At 37.4% G+C, this 22,597-nt stretch overlaps 1 protein-coding gene and 3 long non-coding RNA genes across 7 annotated transcripts; 3 read left to right on the top strand and 1 right to left on the bottom strand.

The window, feature by feature from the left end:
* Nucleotides 1–861: 861 nt before the first annotated feature.
* LOC127523009 (uncharacterized) lies at nt 862–3,092 on the top strand. The gene is made up of 2 exons (XR_007932803.1): nt 862–1,865; nt 2,734–3,092. It is a non-coding gene; the product is annotated as an uncharacterized LOC127523009 (long non-coding RNA).
* Nucleotides 3,093–5,403: 2,311 nt separating this feature from the next.
* LOC127522999 (uncharacterized) lies at nt 5,404–8,995 on the top strand. The gene is made up of 2 exons (XR_007932800.1): nt 5,404–6,146; nt 8,346–8,995. It is a non-coding gene; the product is annotated as an uncharacterized LOC127522999 (long non-coding RNA).
* Nucleotides 8,996–10,620: 1,625 nt separating this feature from the next.
* Nucleotides 10,621–13,499, top strand: LOC127523000 (uncharacterized). Its single transcript, XR_007932801.1, has 4 exons — nt 10,621–11,886; nt 12,011–12,091; nt 12,167–12,294; nt 12,370–13,499. It is a non-coding gene; the product is annotated as an uncharacterized LOC127523000 (long non-coding RNA).
* A 1,056-nt stretch (nt 13,500–14,555) lies between these two features.
* ralbb (v-ral simian leukemia viral oncogene homolog Bb (ras related)) lies at nt 14,556–19,658 on the bottom strand. Of its 4 annotated transcripts, none has more exons than XM_051913050.1 (5): nt 19,494–19,658; nt 18,736–18,884; nt 18,423–18,631; nt 15,401–15,578; nt 14,556–15,321 (listed from the first exon to the last, which is right to left on the bottom strand). In XM_051913050.1, the coding sequence occupies exons 2-5, from the start codon at nt 18,847–18,849 to the stop codon at nt 15,202–15,204; spliced, it is 621 nt and encodes a 206-aa protein (XP_051769010.1). In that variant the 5' UTR covers nt 18,850–18,884; nt 19,494–19,658; the 3' UTR covers nt 14,556–15,201. The 4 variants fall into 4 exon arrangements, with proteins under 4 accessions (XP_051769010.1, XP_051769012.1, XP_051769011.1 ...); XM_051913052.1 differs by having other exon boundaries at nt 18,736–18,861; nt 19,494–19,633; XM_051913051.1 differs by lacking the exon at nt 19,494–19,658 and adding an exon at nt 19,067–19,253.
* Between the last annotated feature and the right edge of the window lie 2,939 nt (nt 19,659–22,597).

Below are 22,597 nucleotides of genomic sequence, written 5' to 3'. Positions count from 1 at the left end.
GAGCAGTGCGCTATTGTGCTTTCACATATGCTGCGTTTGCAGCGGCCAACTGATCCTTGGCTGCCCAACCACAAACAACATTCATTCATTATTTTCATTATCCTTAGATGTCATAGTCATTTCATTAGACAGCTGAATTATCCGTTTACACCAGAGATTACAGCATAATTAGGGTTATAGCTCTGGATAACTTTGGATCATTTGGAGGCACCTAAAACTATAATCTATAATATGAAGATTTTTAGTATATATTGACAGGTTTTTTGTTTTGTTTTCACAGACTCGAAACGCTAACATGGCTGGACAGCAAGATTTAGCAAGCAAGTCCTCGAGAACAACGTTGATCCTGAACAATGTTGCTCTCGGTATCGGCCTCGCAGTCTACATACTGACCATCATCCTCTCAATGAATGCGTACGGCGTATTTAAATGAACAGATGCTGTATTCTGCTTCAAATACAGCTACTTGTGATTTTGTAGAAGTAATTACAAGTATTTTCTAGACCCTTTGAGGTAATAATCTAATCTATGTTTATGATTTTATTTTGTTTTTATTTAGTGCTGTTGGGTTGAAAACTGTATGATTATCAACGCACTGAGCACTTATGAAACTACATTTCATTTAGTGCAAGTTTCATTCTTTTAAATTACACATCAAAATAAAGCATTTTTTTTTAATGAAGAAAAAAGGACTTGCTGTGTTCTGGTTTTAATGAGATATATATATATATATAGCTATTCCAGAGTTTAGGAGTCAAATGCAAAAACGCTCTCCCCCCTTTAGTGGACTTAGGTACTACCAGAAGCCCAGAGTTTTGTGACTTTAAAGAGCATGATGGATTGTAAGGTGATAGAAGCTGAACCATTTATGGCCTTATACATCAGTAGCAATACTTTGTAATCAGTTCGTAACTTAATAGGTTACCAGCGTAGAGATGATAAAATTGGTGTTATATGATCATATGTGCTTGACCTGGTAAGAACTCTATTAACTGTAGCTTGTTTACTGAGGATGCAGGACAACCAGCTAGTAATGCATTACAGAAATCCAGTCTAGAGGTCATGAATGCATTAACTAGCTTTTCTGCATCAGAAACAGATTACATGTTCCGTAGCTTAGCGATGTTTCTGAGGTGGAAGAAGGCTGTTTTTGTAACATTTGACAAATTAACGAAGTTGCATTTTATTTAAGATTTAATTGCATTTTTGACTTTATGGTTAAAACACATTTTTAACCAGTTGAGAAACACACGCATAATTTTCAGATAAGATGAAGCAATTATCAAACTGAATTTCTGCTGAATGGGAGGTTCCAGCGGATATTCAGTGTGCTGATTTCTTTATCTTATCTTTGCAGCTACCACCTCCCATTACAGTCCTATAAATCTCCACATCGCCAAGGTTCACAAAAGCACAAGACTGACGGCAGATACACCAGCGAGGAGCACGAAATCAAAGAGATCACGAGTACAAGAAAAGAAATGTACAATCAAGGACCAGCAATCGGAAGAATAAACTTCTCATTCAGTGACCCAGAAGAGCAGAATCCATCAGCTAAGCCCAGGATGAATCAGCCTTTGTCACCACCAGGGTCCTATCCCAACTCTTCCAGCTATCCCCTCCAGCCGTACGGAGCTCCAGTCAGCCCTCAGGGTCCATATACCCAACAGCAGTCATATCCAGCCATGTCTGCATATCCAGAAAGGCAGAATGCAGGTCACACTGGGGTCACCGTTCAGCCCACCGTGATCATGTCCTCCACGCCAGCGCCCGTTCATATGTCAGAGTACTTGTGCTACTCCATCTTTAACTTGATCTTCTGCTTTTTCCCTCTGGGACTCGCTGCTGTCATCTACTCTGCCTCTGTAAGTATTCGCTCTCATTTTTAAGAGTATTTGATTGCCTCCTAATGAATTAATCATACAAAAAATAAAATATCTCAATATGTTTTAATTGACTAGATATATATTATTGAAGCACATGAAAATGAGTCATTAACGTAATTTACGTCACGCAGTTAGATGATCTTGGGAGTCGGGAGTTTATCTAATGATGCAAGCTTCCCGGAAATTTCTGTTCTAACCCTGATTTCACTTCTCTGTTTGTGATTAGATCATTTTAAGTCGCTAAACTCCGAGAAAGTTTTCAGTCTAATGATCCAGTAAACAAATTCATTCAAACAATCAGTAAAGAAAACATCCCACCGCTGTATGGCCAGATGATACACAAACTACATTTCTCAGCTGGATAAAGCAAACCACCGTCTCGCTAGTAAAGTCTTGATAGATGAGGATAGTAAAGACAATTGCAGTGACGAACAGGAGTCATACATTAAGTACACGTGAGTCCGTTATATTGATGTGCAAACAAATATGTATTTGCGCTCTTGACGCACTGATCTGATACATATATAGCTTTAGATATTTTTTTTTATATAATTTAACAATTTATAGAATGTGATGAAAAATCTACTAACTGAATGTTGTGAAACCAGATGGTCATATTGCAACTGAAACTTAACAGTTCCTGTGAAATGATGTCATAGTCATCTCTTCAGACACTGGAGATTACAATATAATTAGGGTTATAACTCTGGATAACTTTGAACTTTAGATTTACATCAAAAGCAATAATCTATAATATGACATTACAGAATGAAAAATGGAGATTCGTAGTATGAAAGGAAAACATGCATCAACAGTTTTTTTTTAAATGTTTTTTTTTTTTCCACAGACACGAGATGCTAACCTGGCAGGACGGCAAGATTTAGCGATCAGGTCCTCCAGAACGGCATTGATCCTGAACAATGTCGCCCTCGGTTTCGGCCTTGCAATCTACACAGTGGTCACCATCCTCTTACTGCGGGTGTACGGAGTAATTAAATGAATAGATGCTGTATTCTGCTTTTCAAATGCAGCTACTTGTGATTTTGCAGGCCCTTTTTCAAGACACTTTGAGGAAATAATCTAATGTATAATCTAATGTTTGTTTTATTTCTTTTTTACTTAATTCTGTTGGATTGAGAACGGTATGTAAATTATCTGTAACTAAATTACACATCAAAATAAAGCCTTTAAATGAAGAAAAAAGGACTCTTGAGTGTTCTGGTTTTATATTTTTTATAGCTCTGTTTCTTAATGAAATACATTAAGTCTTCTGCTAATATATTAATATACAAGTTATCAACATCTTTTCTAGCAATATTTGCAAGTTTGATCTGCTCATTATGGCCTTGTTAATCAGTTTTATTTGGTAAAGCTCATAATTTTGTCATATCAAGTTTTCCTTGGTATCCGACTGGATATGGAAACATATGAGCCATGTTCCTGTGTATGATCTGTAATCATAAGTAGCACAGTTCATAATGTTATTTCTGGGCAAGAAACAGCTAAGCATTTATGGTTGGAGAGGAATATAAAAATAAGGTGCAACACATTTGTAAATTATTACATTTTAGATTATTATCTAATCTTATTTTACTGCATTCATTGGCTAGCTAGATAGTTTTTAAATGACTGTAGGATGAAATAAAGTTTATAACCAACCTTTAAACTTGCGTGTTTCTGTATGAGGGCTCCCAAACAATTCTACTCTCTTATATGAATGACTTTCACTTTCATTAGAGTAAATTCAGATAAACTGGGTGACTTTGTGACAGTCAACTCAGTAGCTCAGCTTACCTGAATTCACAAATCATAAGCTACTATTGAGATACAGCTGTAAAATCAATTTGTTAAACAAAACTGACAATCTAAAAGAACCAGAACTGATATGTACAAAGAATAAAACTTTAAGTGTGTGGTGTATAAATCCCAATTCTATCTACTGTATGTACCTCAATAATGATCTCAATGATACTAAAATAACTGTAACGATCACCAGCTGTTGTCCACCAGAGGGCACTCCCCTTCTGTTTATTGCCATTCACACATGGACTACATTCCCCATAATCCTTTGCCCGGACTCGTCAGCACTTGTTGCATTCAGCTGTGTCTAATTAGCCTCATTAGCTTCATTAGCTCACCCTATATATGCCTGGTCAATTCAGTCACTCATTTCTAAGTCTTGTATGTGTCTTACTGAATTTCCGAGGGCGTATGTATCCTGTGTCCTGGTTCTTTTGATTCTCTGTCAGTTCCCTTGGATTTCTCTGTTTTGCCTCAGCCCTTTACTCTTTTATTGTTTGGATTGTTTGTTTGTGTATGACCTTCTACCTGGATGGAGGCAAGGGAGGCAGTGCCTCCTCAAAAAAAAAAAAAAAAAAAAAAACATAGGATGAGAAAATAATCCATATTACATATAAAACAACACAAATATTACAAATTATGACATTAAAAAGAGCGCAAGTCACTCGTATTTCTTAAGGAACACTGCCCAACAGCGACACCCGCAGGTAAAGTTACAGCAGGAGTCATGCCTCCCTTTCCTCTCATAGAAAACCATCAGACCCCCGGCGTGCGGTGGGTTTTGTGGGGGGTAATTGAGAATGAATGGGGCAAAGTCACGTGAGAGGAGGCAATGTCTCCATCGTGCTATGATTGGATGTAATTGGATATGATTGGTTTGTGCGATAAATCCCGCCTCTTGTTTACGTGCACGTTCCACGCATCAGTTTGAATGAACAAATGATGGCATCAATGGGAAGACTAATTGAAAAGTACGTAAACAGATCACCCAGTTAGATATCACCGTTTATGTCACGTCAAAATCAAACTTGAAATGGACTGAAAACACGATGACTGCGGGGGTTTTTAGTGCAATCAGCTTGGTGAAATTAAAAATACAATTCGTGTCTGTGACAGACGGTGTTCACGGAGCATGACTGATGATCCAAAATAGCCTAAGCTGACTATTAAAAAGAAAAACGTCAATACACAAATAAAATATATTGTTTAAATTATTATTGCCTTTAGTTATTATTTTGGAATTAATGTAGAAATGCTTAAAACACTAACTTGATGAGACTGACTTGGTTTTGATAAATAGAACATTTATTACAATACATTGTTAATGTAAAATAACAAAATAGAATTGTATTTGGTTTCTTTTTGTCTTTTTTGATGTAAAGTAATGTTGATTTAACAAGGAAGATGTGTCAACGTTATGAGTAATGCACATGAATTTGCATTGATTTATAAATAAATAAAAAATTTGCCTCCTCATTTCAGAACACCACTGGTTTGAATAAATACTGCGTTTGGATCCTCAACCCGTGTGTTTCAGCGCAGTTTATGACAATAACACTGGTGTCACGCAACCTGTTCATATTGACATCTGTCTAATTTGATGAGCTTCTACCAAATGGCAGAAGAATTGAGTTTGATTAGACACAGGATTTTGGACATTAGCAACAAAAGATAAAGGAAATGTTTTCTCCCTTTTATTTAAGATGCATGTTTTTCCATACTAACTATTATCAAGTTGAGAAACACTGTATTACCATAACGTTCAGATAAGCTGAAGCAATTATTACACTGAATCTCCACTGAACCACCTCCCATTAGAGTACTGTAAATCTCCACATCACCATCAGAGGACAAGGTTCATAAAAGCACAATACTGACGGCAGATACACCAGTGAGGAGCACGGAATCAAAGAGATCACAAGCACAAGAAAAATGTACAATCAAGGACCAACAATCGGAAGAATAAACTTATCATTCAATGACCCAGAAGAGCAGGATCCATCACAGAAGCCCAGGAAGGGTCAGCCTGCGCCACCACCATACCAGGAACATCCTAATGCTGGATACCATGGCCCAGGGCCCTATCCCAACCCTTCTGGATATCCCAGCCAACCGTACGGAGTTCCAGGTGGCCCTCAGGGCCCGTATGCCCCTCAGGGCCCTTATGCTCCTCAGGGTCCGTATGCTCCTCAAGGTCCGTATGCTCCTCAAGGTCCGTATGCTCCTCAAGGTCCGTATGCTCCTCAGGGCCCGTATGCCCAACAACAGCCTTATCCAGGCATGTCTGCATATCCACAAAGACCGCATGCAGATCACACTGGGGTCACCGTTCAGCCCACTGTGTTTATGACCTCCACGCCAGCAGTCACTTCAGTGCCGGATTACTTGTGCTACTCGATCTTTACCTTGCTGTTCTGCTGTTGCCCTCTGGGACTTGCTGCTATCATCTGCTCGTGCTCTGTACGTATTCGCTCTTATTTCAAGAGTATTTGATTGCCTCATAATGAAATAATCATACAAATAATCAAATAAGCATCTCATTACGTTTTAATTGGTGTATTTTATTTTAAGAATACCTGTCCTAGCATGCAAAGATTACAATATTTATTGAAATGGCAACATGCATTTGATCCAAAACGTTGATGCACATTTTTGTTAGTATATTTATTGTCTTTGTTTATATATATATATATATATATATATATTGCACTGACAGGTGAAGTGAATAACACTGATCATCTCTTCATCACGGCACCTGTTAGTGGGTGGATATATTAGGCAGCAAGTGAACATTTTGTTCTCAAAGTTGATGTGTTAGAAGCAGGAAAAATGGGCAAGCGTAAGGATTTGAGCGAGTTTGACGAGGACCAAATTGTGATGGCTAGACGACTGGGTTCTTTTTGTGGGGTGTTCCCGGTCTGCAGTGGTCAGTATCTATCAAAAGTGCTCCAAGGAAGGAACAGTGTTGAACCGGCGACAGGGTCATGGGCGGCCAAGACTCAGCGAAGGCTGACCCGTGTGATCTGATCCAACAGACGAGCTACTGTAGCTCAAATTGTTCAAGAAGTTAATGCTGGTTCTGATAGAAAGGTGTCAGAATACACAGTGCATCAGTTTGTTGCGTATGGAGCTGCATAGCTGCTGAACAGTCCGAACCGCCGAAAGCGCCAAGAGTTCCCCTTTTTGAGTTTATGTCTCATATTTACATCATATGATGATATAAGCTAGTTAAGCTATATCACACAAGCAACGAGTGCAATATCACACAAATGCTGTTTTTCTGTCCGGAATAGCACGAGTGCAAATGTGATACTGATTTTATACAACAGTTCAATAAAAAAAAAAGTTAATAGGCATATTGTGTTATTTTAGACACAATATTGTCTGTTTTGCTCAATTTTGCCAACGAAAATATAAAGACAAAGCAGAACTGTTCATCTCCGAGCAATACACAGAGGCATTTCATTTCTTAATCCGTGTTTTGAATGAATTGGGTGAACCGGCTTGTTGGGCATGAAGTGGCACTGCACAGACCAATCGGTGTATGAAATTAAAGTACTGCGAGAGTGATTTCAAAGCATATGGAGCCGTCTGCTCTCGCGGTACTTTGATGTCACATTATATAATATTTGTAAGCAATAAGGTATGAGAGGCTGTCCTGTACCGTGAATAAGTCACGGCTGAAGGGCGTTGAAGGGCCTGCAACCACTACAGCCGTAGTTTTTATAAAACGGTTACCACACAATACAAATATTAAAGCCAAAAATATGTATCAATTCAACTTTCATGAAGTAAACTTTCACTAAAAGCCTTTCTTCCGCCGGAAAAAATAGTCCCTAACCGTGAACAGCGACAGAAGTTACATTATTACAGCATTAGATGGTGGCAAAGACTGTCTTTATGAGTGTGTCAGTCAGTAGCGAAGACTTTTTTTTTTGAAAAGACTGAATTGTTGTGAACATGGAACAAGACACAACTGACAAATGCTCTGACTAGCGTTGTCAGTCACGGGAAAACCCCTTAATTGTTAAAAGGACAAGATATTGCAGCGGACAGTTAAACAGATTTTTTTGTTATGAACATAGGATTGACCTGAAGGAAAATGCTAAATCTGAATGCAGGTAATAAACTTGCTCAATCGATCTCTTTCTACATAATACAGTAAGCTTCAATGAATAATATTGAGAACAAACAGTTTACGTTGCTAAGAGTGGTTGCTAAGGGTGTTGTGTAATGATACACAGTACAGTTGGGTGAAGCGGTCATAGCCGTGTTTTATCGTGAATCAGAATCAAGGACAGGAACTAACCGTTTTATAAATCTTGATACAACACTTTTGCACAATTTAACACTTTATAGAATGTGATGATAAAGATTTTATTGAGTTGATCTAATAAATTTTAGGACTATTTTATGATTTATCTACTAACCAAATGTTTGGAAACCAGATGGTCATGTGAAATGTTGACATAGTAATCTCTTCAGACTCCGGCGATTACAGCATAATTAGGGTTATAACTCCTAATAGCTTTGAACTTTGGATTTACATTTGGAGGCATCAAAAGCAATGATCTATAGTATGACATTACAGAATGAAAAATGCAGCTTCTTAGTATGAAAGGAAAACATTCATTGAGAGTTTTTTGTTTTTTTTTGCAGACTCGAGATGCTAACATGGTTGGACAGCAAGACTTAGCGATCAAGTCCTCCAGATCGGCAGTGATCCTGAATACTGTCGCTTTCTTTATCGGCCTCACAGCCTACATAATAACCATCATCCTTGTACTGACAACATGACCAAATTAAGACTATCAAGGGCCTTTGGGCTTTACCTCATGAGGGGTCCTTCATCCACCAGAACTATTACCTACATTCACTCAATCTTCTTAATCACAAAGCGCAAGTTATCAGCCTTTTATTTTGCAGGAATAAATAGCACAAACAAAACATCTGAACTGAAATCTGGCGTCGAAATCAGGCACATATAAATGTAAAAAAAACACTCAGTCCAGCTGAGGGGGCGTGTTCCGGCGGGAAAGAGATGTAATTATAAGTATTTATAAGTAATTATAAGTAAATGTTATGTTTTCAATGAACAGATGTTGTATTCTGCTTCAAATGCAGCTACTCATGATTTTGCAGAAGAAATTAGAAATTACAAGTATTTTCCATTTTTTTTGAGGAAATAATCCAATGTATGTTTCTGTATGATTCATAACCAAAAAGAAAAGTTCTGTTTCTTCATGAAATACATTAAGTGTTCTGCTCATCTACAGTAGTCAACATTTGAAGTAGATCAAAAAAGATAATCGAAGTTGTCCTAAGAAGAAGGTTTTAGGACAACTCTGATGAAAGGTTTTGATCCACTTCAAATGTTGACTACTATATTAATATACAAGATATCCAAATCTTTTCTAGCAAAAATTTGCAATTTTGATCAGCGCATTATGGCATTTTTAAATGTAATGTACACGCATTAATGTGCAATGCAACAGTCTAATTTGGTAAAGCTCATAATTTTGTCATATCAAGTTTTTATCTGACTGGATATGAAAACATATGAGCCATGTTTGTGTGTATGATCTGTAATCAATCATAAGTAGAACAGCTCATAAAGTTATTTCAGGACAAGAACCAGCTAAACCAACCTTTAAACTTGTTTCTGCGTGTTTCTGTATGCGGGCTGCAAACTTATTTACATACTCTCTCCGATATGAATGACTTTCACTTTCATTAGAGTAAATTCAGATAAACTGGGTGACTTTGTGACAGTCAACTCAGTAGCTCAGCTTACCTGAATTCACAAATCATAAGCTACTACTGAGATACAGCTGTAAAATCAATTTGTTAAACAAAACTGACAATCTAAAAGAACCAGAACTGATATGTACAAAGAATAAAGCTTTGAGATCATTAAAAACCAGAATGTGGTCCCAACTCTGTCTACTGTATGTACCTCAATATTAGGCTGCTGTTGTTGTTGTGATGTTCACTAGGGGGCAGCACTGTCATGTGACACTCGTAGAGCATGAAATAGAACAACAGTTTCCTCTGCAGAAGTTTTGTGGTCCATTTTACTGTGTAGCCTGAAATAAACACAAGTGTTCTCAGATCCATCTCGCCAATCCTCCAGGTCAAAAGTCATGTCTGGTGGTGTTTGAAGAAAATTCTGAAGAAAAGATAAAGTTCATGTTTGAAACTAGTTTTACACATCAGTGTATTAAAAACTTGGTAGTGGTTAAGTTTACTCAGCTAACAGGGAACGTTCTCAGAACTTTGGTTAAATGTTATGAGCATAACGTTAATAGAACGTTTGTTCAAAGTTATTTAGTCTTTAATAATGTTCTCAAAATGTTAGAACAAAAACATTAATACATCATTCATGGAACGTTTTTTTCCTAAAACATTTTAGTTGGATGTTTGTCTAATGTTTGTTTAAATGTTACTAGTCACACGCTCAGAGTCGACAGTCACCTGAAGAGCTAATAAAACACACGTGTCTGTCTCTACAGTCTTCATTCTGTCTATATAAAGAATGGAAATAAAATAATTACCTGAATTCTGATGGAATGATTGAGTTAAAGGTAGTTTCCTTTTCTGTAAGTAAAGCTCATATAATATGTCCCAGGGTCCGTCTCTTTTAGACCATGAATTGTTAGGTCACACTTATAGGAATAATTTCTATACTGGGAGTCCTTACTGGAATCTGCAAGATTTTCTCCATTATTTGATCTGTTTCCATGACATATATCCATCAGGATATATACATCTGGACCATAGAGTCAAATTTGTTCCTGTAGGAGCACAAACTGATCCAGTGCGATGAAATAAACCTAAAACACAATTAAATAAAAAATGTGAAAAAAGTTACACCGTCACCTTAAAAGTGAAAAAAGTTTTACAAATAAAGAACACAATAATGTTTTACAAGTGAATGAACGAGTCCTACCTTTCAGATGCAGCAGAAATGACACTACGAGTGAATATTTGGGGTTCATGGCAGATTCACTCGATATTATGAATCAATATGGTTTGGTGTTTGAGTTTAAAATGCCTGGAATGATTCCTTGATGTGAAAGGGAACGTCTCCTCATGAAGAATGAAGACTCATTGCTGGATGCTGGACTCAATATGAAGAACTCGCAGAAAAAACATGAGGAACAACTTCTGACGATGTCTTCTATCATCGGGGTTTTTTTAAAGGGGTGGTTGATTATGATTTCACTTTTTTAACTTTAGTTAGTGTGTAATGTTGCTGTTTGAGCATAAACAACATCTGCAAAATGATGACACTCAAAGTTCAATGCAAAGGGAGATATTTCGCTGTTTAAGGACTACAACAAACAGCTGGTAGGGACTACAACGAGCTTCTTCCTGGGTTGGTGACATCACTAACCCTAAAATTTACATAAACCCCGCCCCCGAGAACACACAACAAAGGAGGTGAGGCCATGTTGGGCTGCTTTAGAGAAGAGGAAGAGTTGTTGTAGTAGAGTGTTGTTGACATGCCGTCATTTTACGCTGGACTGCTTCACAAACGAGGGTCAATTCAACGCTGGATTTGCACAAAAGATTAACATGACGGCACATGCTAGTCGATGAGTTGAAACTACATAAATTTATCCACTAACCATTCAGAAACGTCCAGTTTCATTCTAAAAGTTGTAACTTCTTCCCGAGTCTCTCCATCAGTGTCGACTCCGGTTTGAACAATGTAAGGCTGAACACCGTTACTGACAATCCTCATTTTGGCTGCGTGAGATTCTCCAGCTTTGTTGTTGTTGAGCGACCGAAGCGTGAGCTGTTAAAGCTCCGCCCTCTTCTGGAAAGTGGGCCGGGAGCAGCAGCTCATTTGCATTTAAAGGGACACACACAAAAACGGCGTGTTTTTGCTCACACCCAAATAGGGGCAAATTTGACAAGCTATAATAAATGATCTGTGGGGGATTTTGAGCTGAAACTTCACAGACACATTCTGGGAGACTTATATTAAATCTTGTGAAAAGGGGCATAATAGGTCCCCTTTAATTAGTCAGTGTCCTGCAGAATAACTAAACCTGAGCTGGTTTATAGCTTCTGATCATTTGAATCTCTCTACAGGGTGCTGGTACTTCTGGTCATGCGCTTTGACATTAGATCCTCAATGCACTCAAGGATCAACTGGAAGTTCCAGAAGAGTTTTCACTGTCCTGCAGTACAGGTGCGTGTCAGTTCATCACACATCTGCCCTCTGCTGGCCAGTCATTTGAATTACTCTAAAAGACATCATCAGGAGGACGATTATATGATGCAGCATCATCTAATAATCTGTATTTGTGTTCAAGAAGTGGAAGCAACAGACGGCAGCAGCACACAGTACAAACTAGCTGGTGTCGTGTCACATCTGGGCAGCAGTTTGTATTGTGGTAAGAGTTTCTTTTATATTTCCAGTCATATCATTTACTCATTAAGCATCATACTAAAGTTGCCCCTTCTTGTAGGGCACTACATCAGTCACATCCGTGACTTTAGTGGGTCTGGTTGGCTGGAATGCAGTGACACCAGCATCAGAAGATCCAGCTGTAGTAAACATCGGGAAGAATGGATACTTGCTCTTCTACGTGTAGAGGTAAATAGTAGCACAACACCAGTGCTTAACTAATGTTCAGTGTTTAGGGCACTTATTGAGCCATTGTACCTGTAGCTGAGCACTGGCTGGTTGATGCAGTTTTGAAGAGGAAGGGAACCAAAGCTTAGTGAAAATCCTTCTGTGGCTCCATCACATCTCTTCCACCAGAGCATCCGTTTGCAAGGCCGATTCCTGAAGGCTTTTTGGTCAGCTTAGCTTCTGGCAGGTTGACTGGCTGTACTTCTCCTGCTAGTCAGCGTCTGGCTGGGCCGGGTCTTCTCATGGAAAATGTTGGCGTCTCGCGGCTCCTGTTAACATTTTTCGCCTCATGGCGTTCTTCATTGGAGAGATGCATTGCTCTACATCAGTGGTTCATTATGCAATCGGCACGTGATGAAGACAATAAATACCATCAAAAGAGCTTATCTCCATCATGAGAGCTTCACATCTTCTCAGACTGTACAGATCTGAAGTCAAGAGAGCCTCATCATTCATTACTGCCAGTAAAGGCCTCACTGAAATCAGTAGAAAGAAACGGCTCATGGGTGATGGAGGAGTTTGCTTCAGCACTGGACATAAACCACTGTATTCTGCATGTGCGACAAGAAAAAAAGATTGAAAGTTAATCGAATTAATGTGTGAAAACCCTTACGAAAATTAACCATAGTTTTACTACAAATAAAACAAAAAACATGGTTATTGTAGTTAAAACACGGTAATGAAATTGACCATGATTTTGCTACACTAACAATAATTTAACCATGGTATTTGTAGTAAAATTGTGGTTATACAAATGGTAACAAATCCACCCAAAAAACATGGTTACTGCACTTTTACTATAATAAATTTTCGTAAGAAATAATGGTGTATAAATAGTAAAAATATAAATAGTAGAGGGTTTGTATATTATGAATGCATTTCATATCAACTACACGTTTACATGTGTATTCACAGTTAATCATCAAACAGTTTTAATAAAATATTCAGAACACTGAACTTATGAAGTAAACTGTCATTCCACATGAACTACAATGTAATATTTACCTCAGTGAGCGGCGAAAAATGAATATTAGTACTTTAGATATACAAGGACGCGCACTCGTATTAGGAGAAAGACAAAATGGCGGAATAAGTGCCGCCTTCTAAATAAAAACAGCCAATCGCCAATTGGTAAAGTCATTGCGTCACTGCAGCTGCCGTTAGAAGCTCCGAATAGTGTTCTGAGACGCGCGCTTAGGCCTGCGCATGCGCATTGGCTGCTCCAGCCTGAAAAAGAAGCTTTTTTAACGCTATTTGAGCATAAAAAAACACATTTATTATAAAGTTGTTATCAGATTTCATTAGTGATTTCAAATGTGAAGCTTGGTGAACAGCTTTGGAGAATTTGATGTTTCCCATTTGAAAGAAATAGGAGCTGAAATAGCTGAGGCGTTTCAAAGATGAGATATCAGTGAAATGACTTACCTTAAAGGTACTTTTGAGTAAACGCCTCACTTGATTTTCACGGGAGGAATTTATATGTGTCTTTCAAACGATTTTTTCGTTTTAACAGAAGCTGTTTTGTACTGCTGGTCATCTGAACGCACACTGACCTCTGCTGGTCGAGAGCGGAACTGAAGGCCGCTAATATGACTACAGCATACACAACTATTTTGGCGAAAACAAAATCATTCTCTTATTTTTTATTTTTTACTAATTTCAAAGATTTATCTAAAACCTTTTTGGAAGAAAAGTATCCATTTAACATACATAAATTAAAAACAGATCACAACAAAGGAAAACAATTTAACACATTTCCATGAGCTGGTGAAGCATGGAATTAGTTTTTGTTTGTTTTTTCCCTTTTATTTCTCTAAACACAAAAAGTTTTAGTTAAACCTGTTGCATAGAAGAAGTGAGAATTCCTGAATTATCTTATTTTAATATTTTTTCCATCGTCCAGATTGCTCTGATCTTGAAGGTCTCGGCATCCTCAGATTTGAGCATGTGCAAGTAAAGGACATCCCAAGCGTCTTTACAATGGGGTGTTAAATGCTGAATAGACGGTTTCTCACATTCAAAGTCAAGGTGACTGATTGCCTCCGGACACTTTTTACTGCTCTCATAAACTCTTATGGCCCTGCTGCCGTCCTTTGTCAAAACTCCGGAGGTCATCAAACGCAGAAACGAGAGTGTAACACGAAATTCCAGCATTTTCTCATTGACTTTTTTCAGCACTGAGACACAAAACACAACCATCAGTGAAACACAAGAGACTCATAACAAATTCAGAGAAGTTTTATTTGATCTATAATCATCAGGCAGAGAAATCAATGAAACATAGACAAAGTGGTGTGATTACAAAAATATCAATTGTCTGTTTTGTGACATTTCGTGAGCTTGCATAGTGAAATCTGTGAATCTCACCACCTTCTTAAGCTTCATAATAATGCTTCACTGCATTCAAAACAAACAAACAAACATATATATCGCATAGAATGTCTGTTGCCTTTGCCTTTAAGGAAGGGAAAGGCAGATAAAATAGAGTATTTAGCTCAAAAAGTGAATGTTTTATGTGTATGTGATAAAATAAAAAATTCATGAAACACAAGCAGAATTAATTTCCAAGTAGTTTGTCGCATTTAATTCAATACTTTGAAATGTATTCTGTTTGTGTTTCATGAATGAGGAATGTTACAGCTCCATATTCCAGAGATTAGAGTTGAACTACTGATTTGATATAGGAAAACCTGTAGAAATGTACAAAAAAAGATGCAAAAGAGTTGTAGTTGAGGTCGCCACCGTGACTTATGGTTCTGGTTCGATTGTATTTGGCATCAAAAAGGGTCGAGGAGAGAAAAGATCTGGTCTCCTCTTCATCAGAGAAACGGCTCAGTCCAGGACAGAAAAGCTTGATGTTAGTGCAGCTCAAAGCAGCGTGCATCTCTCTTTCAGGCTTTTCTTCTTCTTGCCACTCTTCTTTCCGTTCTTCTCCTTGTTCTCAGACATCTTCTTCGTCCGCACCTCCCTCATCAAATCAAAGAAGACCTGCAAACATCAAACCCCAGTTGAGGCACTCACGATCAGCATGTATTCTGAAAGTATCAGGGAATTGAAGGAACAAAACCTTATCGACGTTGGCTCGAGTTTTGGCTGACGTTTCCACGTACTGGACGGACCACTCTTCCGCTTTGGCTCGGGCCTCGTCCGCAGACACCTGCCTCCTGTCCTCCAGATCAGACTTATTCCCCACCACTAACAGAGGGATTTTATCCTCCTCTGCTTTCACTCTCAGGATCTGCTCCCTGTGCGGACAAGAACACATAAACACATTTAATATCCTAATACAACACTGAGAATCTTTGTACAAATACACTATCAGTCAAGTATTAACTCTTTCCCTGCCAATTTTCCGGCGATCCATGTTTTCACTATTACGCATCTTCTGAATGAGTACAGAATTTCAGCGGAAACAAGTGATAGAAGCTGTAACCTCAGTGTGATTTGAGCACATTAACTAGGGGTGAAACAGTAAGCGTATTCGTACTGAACCGTTTCGGTACAGGGCTTTCGGTACGGTGCACGTGTGTACCGAATGCATTAGCTACATTGCAACATTAAGGCCTCCTGTTTGGGAACAATTCAGTTTCCCGGTGAATTACAGAATTAAAGACGAAAGCAGTACACGACTAACACAGCGTTGTAGCCTAACCACCATTAACCACCAATAATTGCAATAAGCTCTGTGTTTTGTTACTTTCGATAAGAAACAAGTTGTTATCCTTCAAATTTTGTCACGAAATTCAATCAGAAAATGCTGTTTTGACGCACTTTGATGTGGCGTGACAGATCTCTGTATAGGTACCTCAGTTCAACCGGCAGCCAGTAAACGCGATTTTCCTCTTTAATACTAGTTACAGAAAAAAAACATGAATGAACATCTGAAGGTATGTTGAAAGATACAGTACAACTTACTGAAACGTATCATATCTCATGTAATCGCTCAATCAGTATTTCAATGGTGGAAAGACGTCAATAAATCAGCTTGTAAACACTGTCATGTAGCATTTACCTCAGAAAAGCCATTCAGTGTCCACGGCTCGCCAGAGAAATAAACGCTTTCGCTTAATATATGCACTATATTAGCCTATATATATTTATTATATTTTATTTAACCTGTTAGTGATGTCTTGATTATTTAATGTATGTTTAAATAAATCTGTCATGAAAATGACAGCAACTGTGTATAAATGATTATATTTCAACAACAAATTAGAGTGAAAACATAATTTTATAATTAGATTTAGAAGTTTATGCAAACACTGCCTTATGTGCAGCTTACATGTTTGCATACAATTTGATATTTGAGTGTTGATTATTATACTAAAAATAAATAGCAACTGAATTTAGGCTAGTTGTTAACCTTTAATATAGTAATGTGCAAGTAAGGGCTCCATACATAGTTTACAGCATTAGCAGACATAATTGTTTTTATTCTTAAGAAACTTTTAGTTATAATTTAATTTATTTAAAGACAGAGACACAATTTGTTCAGTAAACTACTGTTTAATTAAAAAAAGCATTTTATGTTTAGTTTTCTGCTGTACCGAATCCGTACCGAACTGTGACTTCAGAACCGAGGTACGTACCGAACCGTGAGTTTTGTGTACCATTACACCCCTAACATTAACCCTTTCCCCACCACTGTTGGAATTCACTGGCGATCCATGTTCTCACTGTTATACAAATCCCCGGATCAAAACAAAGGCGAAGAAGCAGCAGAAAGAAGCGACAGAAGCTGTAACTTCAGTGTGATTTGAGCACATTAACCTTTTCCCCGCCACTGACGGAATTTTCCGGCGATCCATGTTCTCACTGTTATACGCTAGAGGGTGCTATTATGCATCTTCTGAATGAGTACAAAATCCCTGGATCAAAACACAGGCGAAGAAGAAGCAGAAACAAGCAATAGAAGCATTGCTGACGCATGTAAATGATCTCGATTGTCAAACATTAAACATTATTTAAATCAAAACTGGCTAATGTTACTAAATTAAATGTTGAACCCATGAAGAGGAAACGACTGTGAAGCTTTGAGGTGTTCATGGACTCGATCTACTCCATCTGTTTTGATCATCGCTCTGAATCCCATCCGGACAAAGTCTTTGACAAAAACACTATTTTCTCAGCTTTTTGTTGAAAACATTCAGTTGTTGATAAAAATTAAAAAAAAAAAAAGAATGCATGAAGCTAGAATAAAATGTTTTTTGTTTTTGTTTTTTTATTTTAAAGCAGAGGCTCTGTTCTGGGGGTTATGAAAGTTGTGTGAAAATGATTTTTAAGGTAATCAAACCTAGCTAGTTCTTTTTATTGTTGGCGTTTTAAATATGTAAATGTCAATAAAAAACTTTTAATCTGCATATGTGATCAGTTTTTCTCGTCTCTAGCAATTTCTACCCCAAAAAAATATAACTAGAAAAACATATATTCGTAAAAGAAACATGAATTTTTAATTAATTTTATAAATTTCCATGACTTTTCCATGTCTAGAAATCACACTTTTAAAATTCCCCTATATATCCACCAAGATATTTCTAGTACTTCTGCTGTAATGATAAAGCTGATCATTAACAACATTATTATTTTCAGAAACTCAATATCAATATATTCGAATAATTACAATGATAGAAGTTTCAATAACTGAATGTTTCTCAGGGTTTATATTTTTTTATTACCAGCTTTTTTTTTACTCACAAATATCAACTTCCACCTGAAATAGAGTTTTATATAAACATCTCTATGAATTTTTAAGATTTTATTAATTTCCATGACTTTTCCAGGTCTAGATTCTCTCCTATATATTCATAAATAAAACGGAACAGATTCAAATAAATATAATGTCAGCTTGCATCTTAATTTTTAGCTGATTTGACATATTTTAAAGGTTCTTTTGTCGTCAGCATGTTGTTTTCAGTGAGGACAAATAAGTTGAGCTGGAAACTGGGTTCAGACTATCAGAGTTTTGTTGTGGGCAGGATGTCGGCGTAATGATAACATCATTCTGAGAACATACAGTGCGGTAACTGCGTTTCGACCAAACTAGAACTGCATGGAACGATCTGTAAACACAGATAACAGGACGTCCAGACCTGAACTCTGACGTGGCGCTGAAGGACTCCGGCTCTGTGATGGAGAAAACCAGGAGGAAACCCTCTCCGCTGCGGAAGTAGTTATCCCTGATGGCAGCGTAGTCTTCCTGTCCCGCCGTGTCCAGAATATCAATCTGCACCTCCTCTCCATCCAGGACCACCTTCTTCCTGTAACTGTCAGCCTTGGTGGGTTCGTAGTCCTCCACAAACTGTGTTATACATATAGTAACAGTCATAACAGGGTTTAGAGCGACACGAAGGTGAGTAAATGGCAGAATTCTTGTAGCTGAAATAAAGCTTGTGATGAACTCACCTCGTCATACATGAACTGCAGCGTGAGGGCGGATTTTCCCACGCCGCCGCTGCCCACCATGATCACCTTGTGCAGCACCAGCGAACTCTGATTTTTGCTCTTATTTGCTGCCATGACTTTAGTGTTCTAGAAGAAGAAACAGAACGAGACTGCAAACATACAAAAGAATAGAAATACATTATATTAATATATATTATGTATATAAGTGTTTTAACACCATGTTTTAGGTCATGCACCATGATAGTATTATGGTATCTTTTGAAGTACTACGTGAATCTCGTGGTTCTGTATTTGAACAATCATTCACTATTATGGTACACAGTAAAAGTACCATGGTATCGCCACTTTGCCATTTTACAGCCACAGCATTTCTTCGTAAGCACAACAGTATCAGTAAGAAACAGAAATCAAGTACACATTACTAAAATGTACTGAAAAGTTTTAATGAAGCGGTTTTTAAATTGTTTGAAGCGATTTTCACTTTTCCAGCCCGCGGACACCACCCCTTCCTCATTGTTATAGGCGAGAGCCCGCCTCTTCTAGCTCTTGATTGGCTCAACAGACAAACTATAAGGCGGGTCCTCTTCTACTCTCCCTCTCATTGGACGTGAAAGCAGTCAATCACAGAGTTTTCCCACAAAGACATAAGGGCGCCTCATCCGAGGAAATACCTCAAAACTGAAAAGTTGTCGTCTGCGCGAACTGGTTAAACATTTTCAAACTGATCAAAACAACGTAAACTCTCATAGATCACTCACCGGAAGTTTGATCTGTGAACAGCCAGTGACTTGATTAGCATGTATAAGCGGTTAAAACATAATTCTGTCACCCAGGATCAATTCCACTACTCCCGTACAGCTACACCGCCCCGCCCACCGGATATTCAAATTACAAGGATATGACGCCATAACATCATGTATGGATATTTCAGCTAAGATCGTCCTTATTATTATAAAATTATTCACCCTTTTCATATTTCCGCGTTTCTCAGAAGCGGAGGTCGTGATAGTTGGGTAAACTTTTATAAACTTATATAAACTTTTATTTTTTTTGTGTGTTTGCATTTGCGCAAATAGCAAAAGGAAAACTCCACAAGTGTTTTCACAACTTTCAAAAAGAGGGAAAAAATAGAGAGCGATTGATAGAGGACAGAAAGATGTATTAGAAATACCTTCACAGCAGCAGCATTAACTAGTTTTTTTGTAATCTGAAGCAAATGTAATATAATACTAGTGTTATAAATGTACATACATTTAAAAAAAAAAAAAATGAAAATATATAAAAAAAAAAAGGCAGGATTTACGATATTGATGACCGTTAAAACGCGTCATCAGTCTGTGAAAAGGGTTTGTATACAGTTATGCGAATTGTACTCTGCATTACTTATGCTTATTTTATTTATTTATTTACTCTATTATTTGCAATTCTCATTTTCTGTAGGCTATACTGCGAATATTTTACATTCTGAATAATATTTATACGTGCTGTTCTCTATTTTTGGCGAGTGGTGGCGCTGTTTTACAACTTTAAACTTCATCACTGAGGCGCTATCAGTTCTAAAACACTGACTGGACTATTTTATTCAGATAAATGTGAAATAAAATTACCTTTTAGTCGGGTACTTTTATTTTAAGAGACCTCCTTTGCACTTGTTCTATTTAAAAACAACAACCATGGTGTGTGTTTTTCTGGTCATAGCCTACTTTCTGTGAGAGCCAGTCACGTTTAAATGAGCTTCTCTGGCGCCTGCTTGACCAGTTTACGAGTTAACACGTTCATTCACTCAAACCAGTTAAAAGTTGTGCTCATTTACTTTCCAACACTGAAATACTGGCTATAAATGGTTTGATTCAAAGGGGATGCTTCATCTTTTCCAGACCCACAGTTCACTCTTTGTTTTTGTAAATAGAAACATTTGACCTTGATTTAACAACAAAATGATCCATAATCACTTAAAATCATGTCTTTTTTTGCTTTTGCATACTAGAAGTAAAATAAATATGTGTTTTCTCTCAAAATAAGGATCTGCTGATCTGAATAAATTCACATACTGAAATCTAACAATGGCTGTTAGTCTTTTATTATGATAAAATAAAATATAATATTATTAATTTTGCATTTTTTATTAGAACATTGATTAGCACCATTAATAGCCTACACTTCATATACACTCTAAAAATGCTGGGTTAAAAACAACCCAAGTTGGGTTGAAAATGGACAAACCCAGATTTGGTTGATTGGGTTGTATTAACCCAGTGATTGGGTTGTTTTAACCCTGTGATTGGGTTGTTTTGACCCAGCGATTGGGTTGATTTAACTTAGTGAATGAGTTGTTTTAACCCTGCGATTGGGTTGTTTTAACCCTGCGATTGGGTTGTTTTAACCCTGTGATTGGGTTGTTTTAACCCAGCGATTGGGTTGTATTAACCCAGTGATTGGGTTGATTTAACTCAGTGAATGAATTGTTTTAACCCAGCGATTGGGTTGTTTTAACTCAGTGAATGAATTGTTTTAACCCAGTGATTGGGTTGTTTTAACCCTGCGATTGGGTTGTTTTAACCCAGCGATTGGGTTGTATTAACCCAGTGATTGGGTTGATTTAACTCAGTGAATGAATTGTTTTAACCCAGCGATTGGGTTGTTTTAACTCAGCGAATGAGTTGTTTTAACCCAGTGATTGGGTTGTTTTAACCCTGCGATTGGGTTGTTTTAACCCAGCGATTGGGTTGTATTAACCCAGTGATTGGGTTGATTTAACTCAGTGAATGAATTGTTTTAACCCAGTGATTGGGTTGTTTTAACTCAGCGAATGAGTTGTTTTAACCCAGTGATTGGGTTGTTTTAACCCTGCGATTGGGTTGTTTTAACCCAGCGATTGGGTTGTATTAACCCAGTGATTGGGTTGATTTAACTCAGTGAATGAATTGTTTTAACCCAGCGATTGGGTTGTTTTAACTCAGTGAATGAATTGTTTTAACCCAGTGATTGGGTTGTTTTAACTCAGCGAATGAGTTGTTTTAACCCAGTGATTGGGTTGTTTTAACCCTGCGATTGGGTTGTTTTAACCCAGCGATTGGGTTGTATTAACCCAGTGATTGGGTTGATTTAACTCAGTGAATGAATTGTTTTAACCCAGCGATTGGGTTGTTTTAACTCAGTGAATGAATTGTTTTAACCCAGCGATTGGGTTGTTTTAACTCAGTGAATGAATTGTTTTAACCCAGTGATTGGGTTGTTTTAACCAAGCGATTGGGTTGTTTTGACACAGCGGTTGGGTTAAATGTTTGCCCAACCTGCTGGGTAGTTTTATTTAACTCAACTATTGTTTAAAAATTACTGTATTTCTTGCTTAAAATGAACCCAAAGTTTAACGAATAATAATTTAACAATAAACATTTATTAAATTGCTTATTAATAAATGTTCACTTTTTGATTATTATTGTTGCCTCTAGTAATTATGTCTGATTTTTAATTTCCAGTATATCTTGGGTTCTTTAATATCTTGGGATTTTAAGCCAGCCATTGTAATTTTAAACAATAATTTTCAACCCAACTTGGGTTGTTTTTAACCCAGCATTTTTTAGAGTGTATATTACCTGACCTATATATAGGCTAATGTAAAGGTTATGTTTATAGAATTGTTTTTTTTTGTTTTGTTTTTTTGCATTTAATTTTACTTTTATATGCTAATTTTAACTCGCATAAATGAGATTTTATTGGACCGATCATTACTATATGTGCATTTCAACACATTTTGATAAGAATTGCATAAATCCACTGAATGTGCATTAGTCCTGCTGAAGTTGTCGGATCGTCCCACGTGGTTCTTCAGTCCCGTATAAAAACTTTCCAGAGGCTCTAA

The sequence above is a fragment of the Ctenopharyngodon idella genome, chromosome 11, assembly GCF_019924925.1.
Source record: "Ctenopharyngodon idella isolate HZGC_01 chromosome 11, HZGC01, whole genome shotgun sequence".
Classification (NCBI taxonomy): Eukaryota; Metazoa; Chordata; class Actinopteri; order Cypriniformes; family Xenocyprididae; genus Ctenopharyngodon; species Ctenopharyngodon idella.
The sequence above is the reverse complement of the archived record's forward strand: the minus strand, read 5'-3'. Positions and strand labels throughout refer to the sequence as shown.

Bases quoted from the DNA above. Each gene is read 5' to 3' on its own strand.
- ralbb (XM_051913049.1), bottom strand. The intron at 15,579-18,422 runs GTCTGGACGTCC...TTGTCCGCACAG, and splicing joins AGCGCCACGTCAGAGTTCAG to GGAGCAGATCCTGAGAGTGA. The intron at 15,322-15,400 runs GTTTTGTTCCTT...TGATGTTTGCAG, and splicing joins CTCGAGCCAACGTCGATAAG to GTCTTCTTTGATTTGATGAG.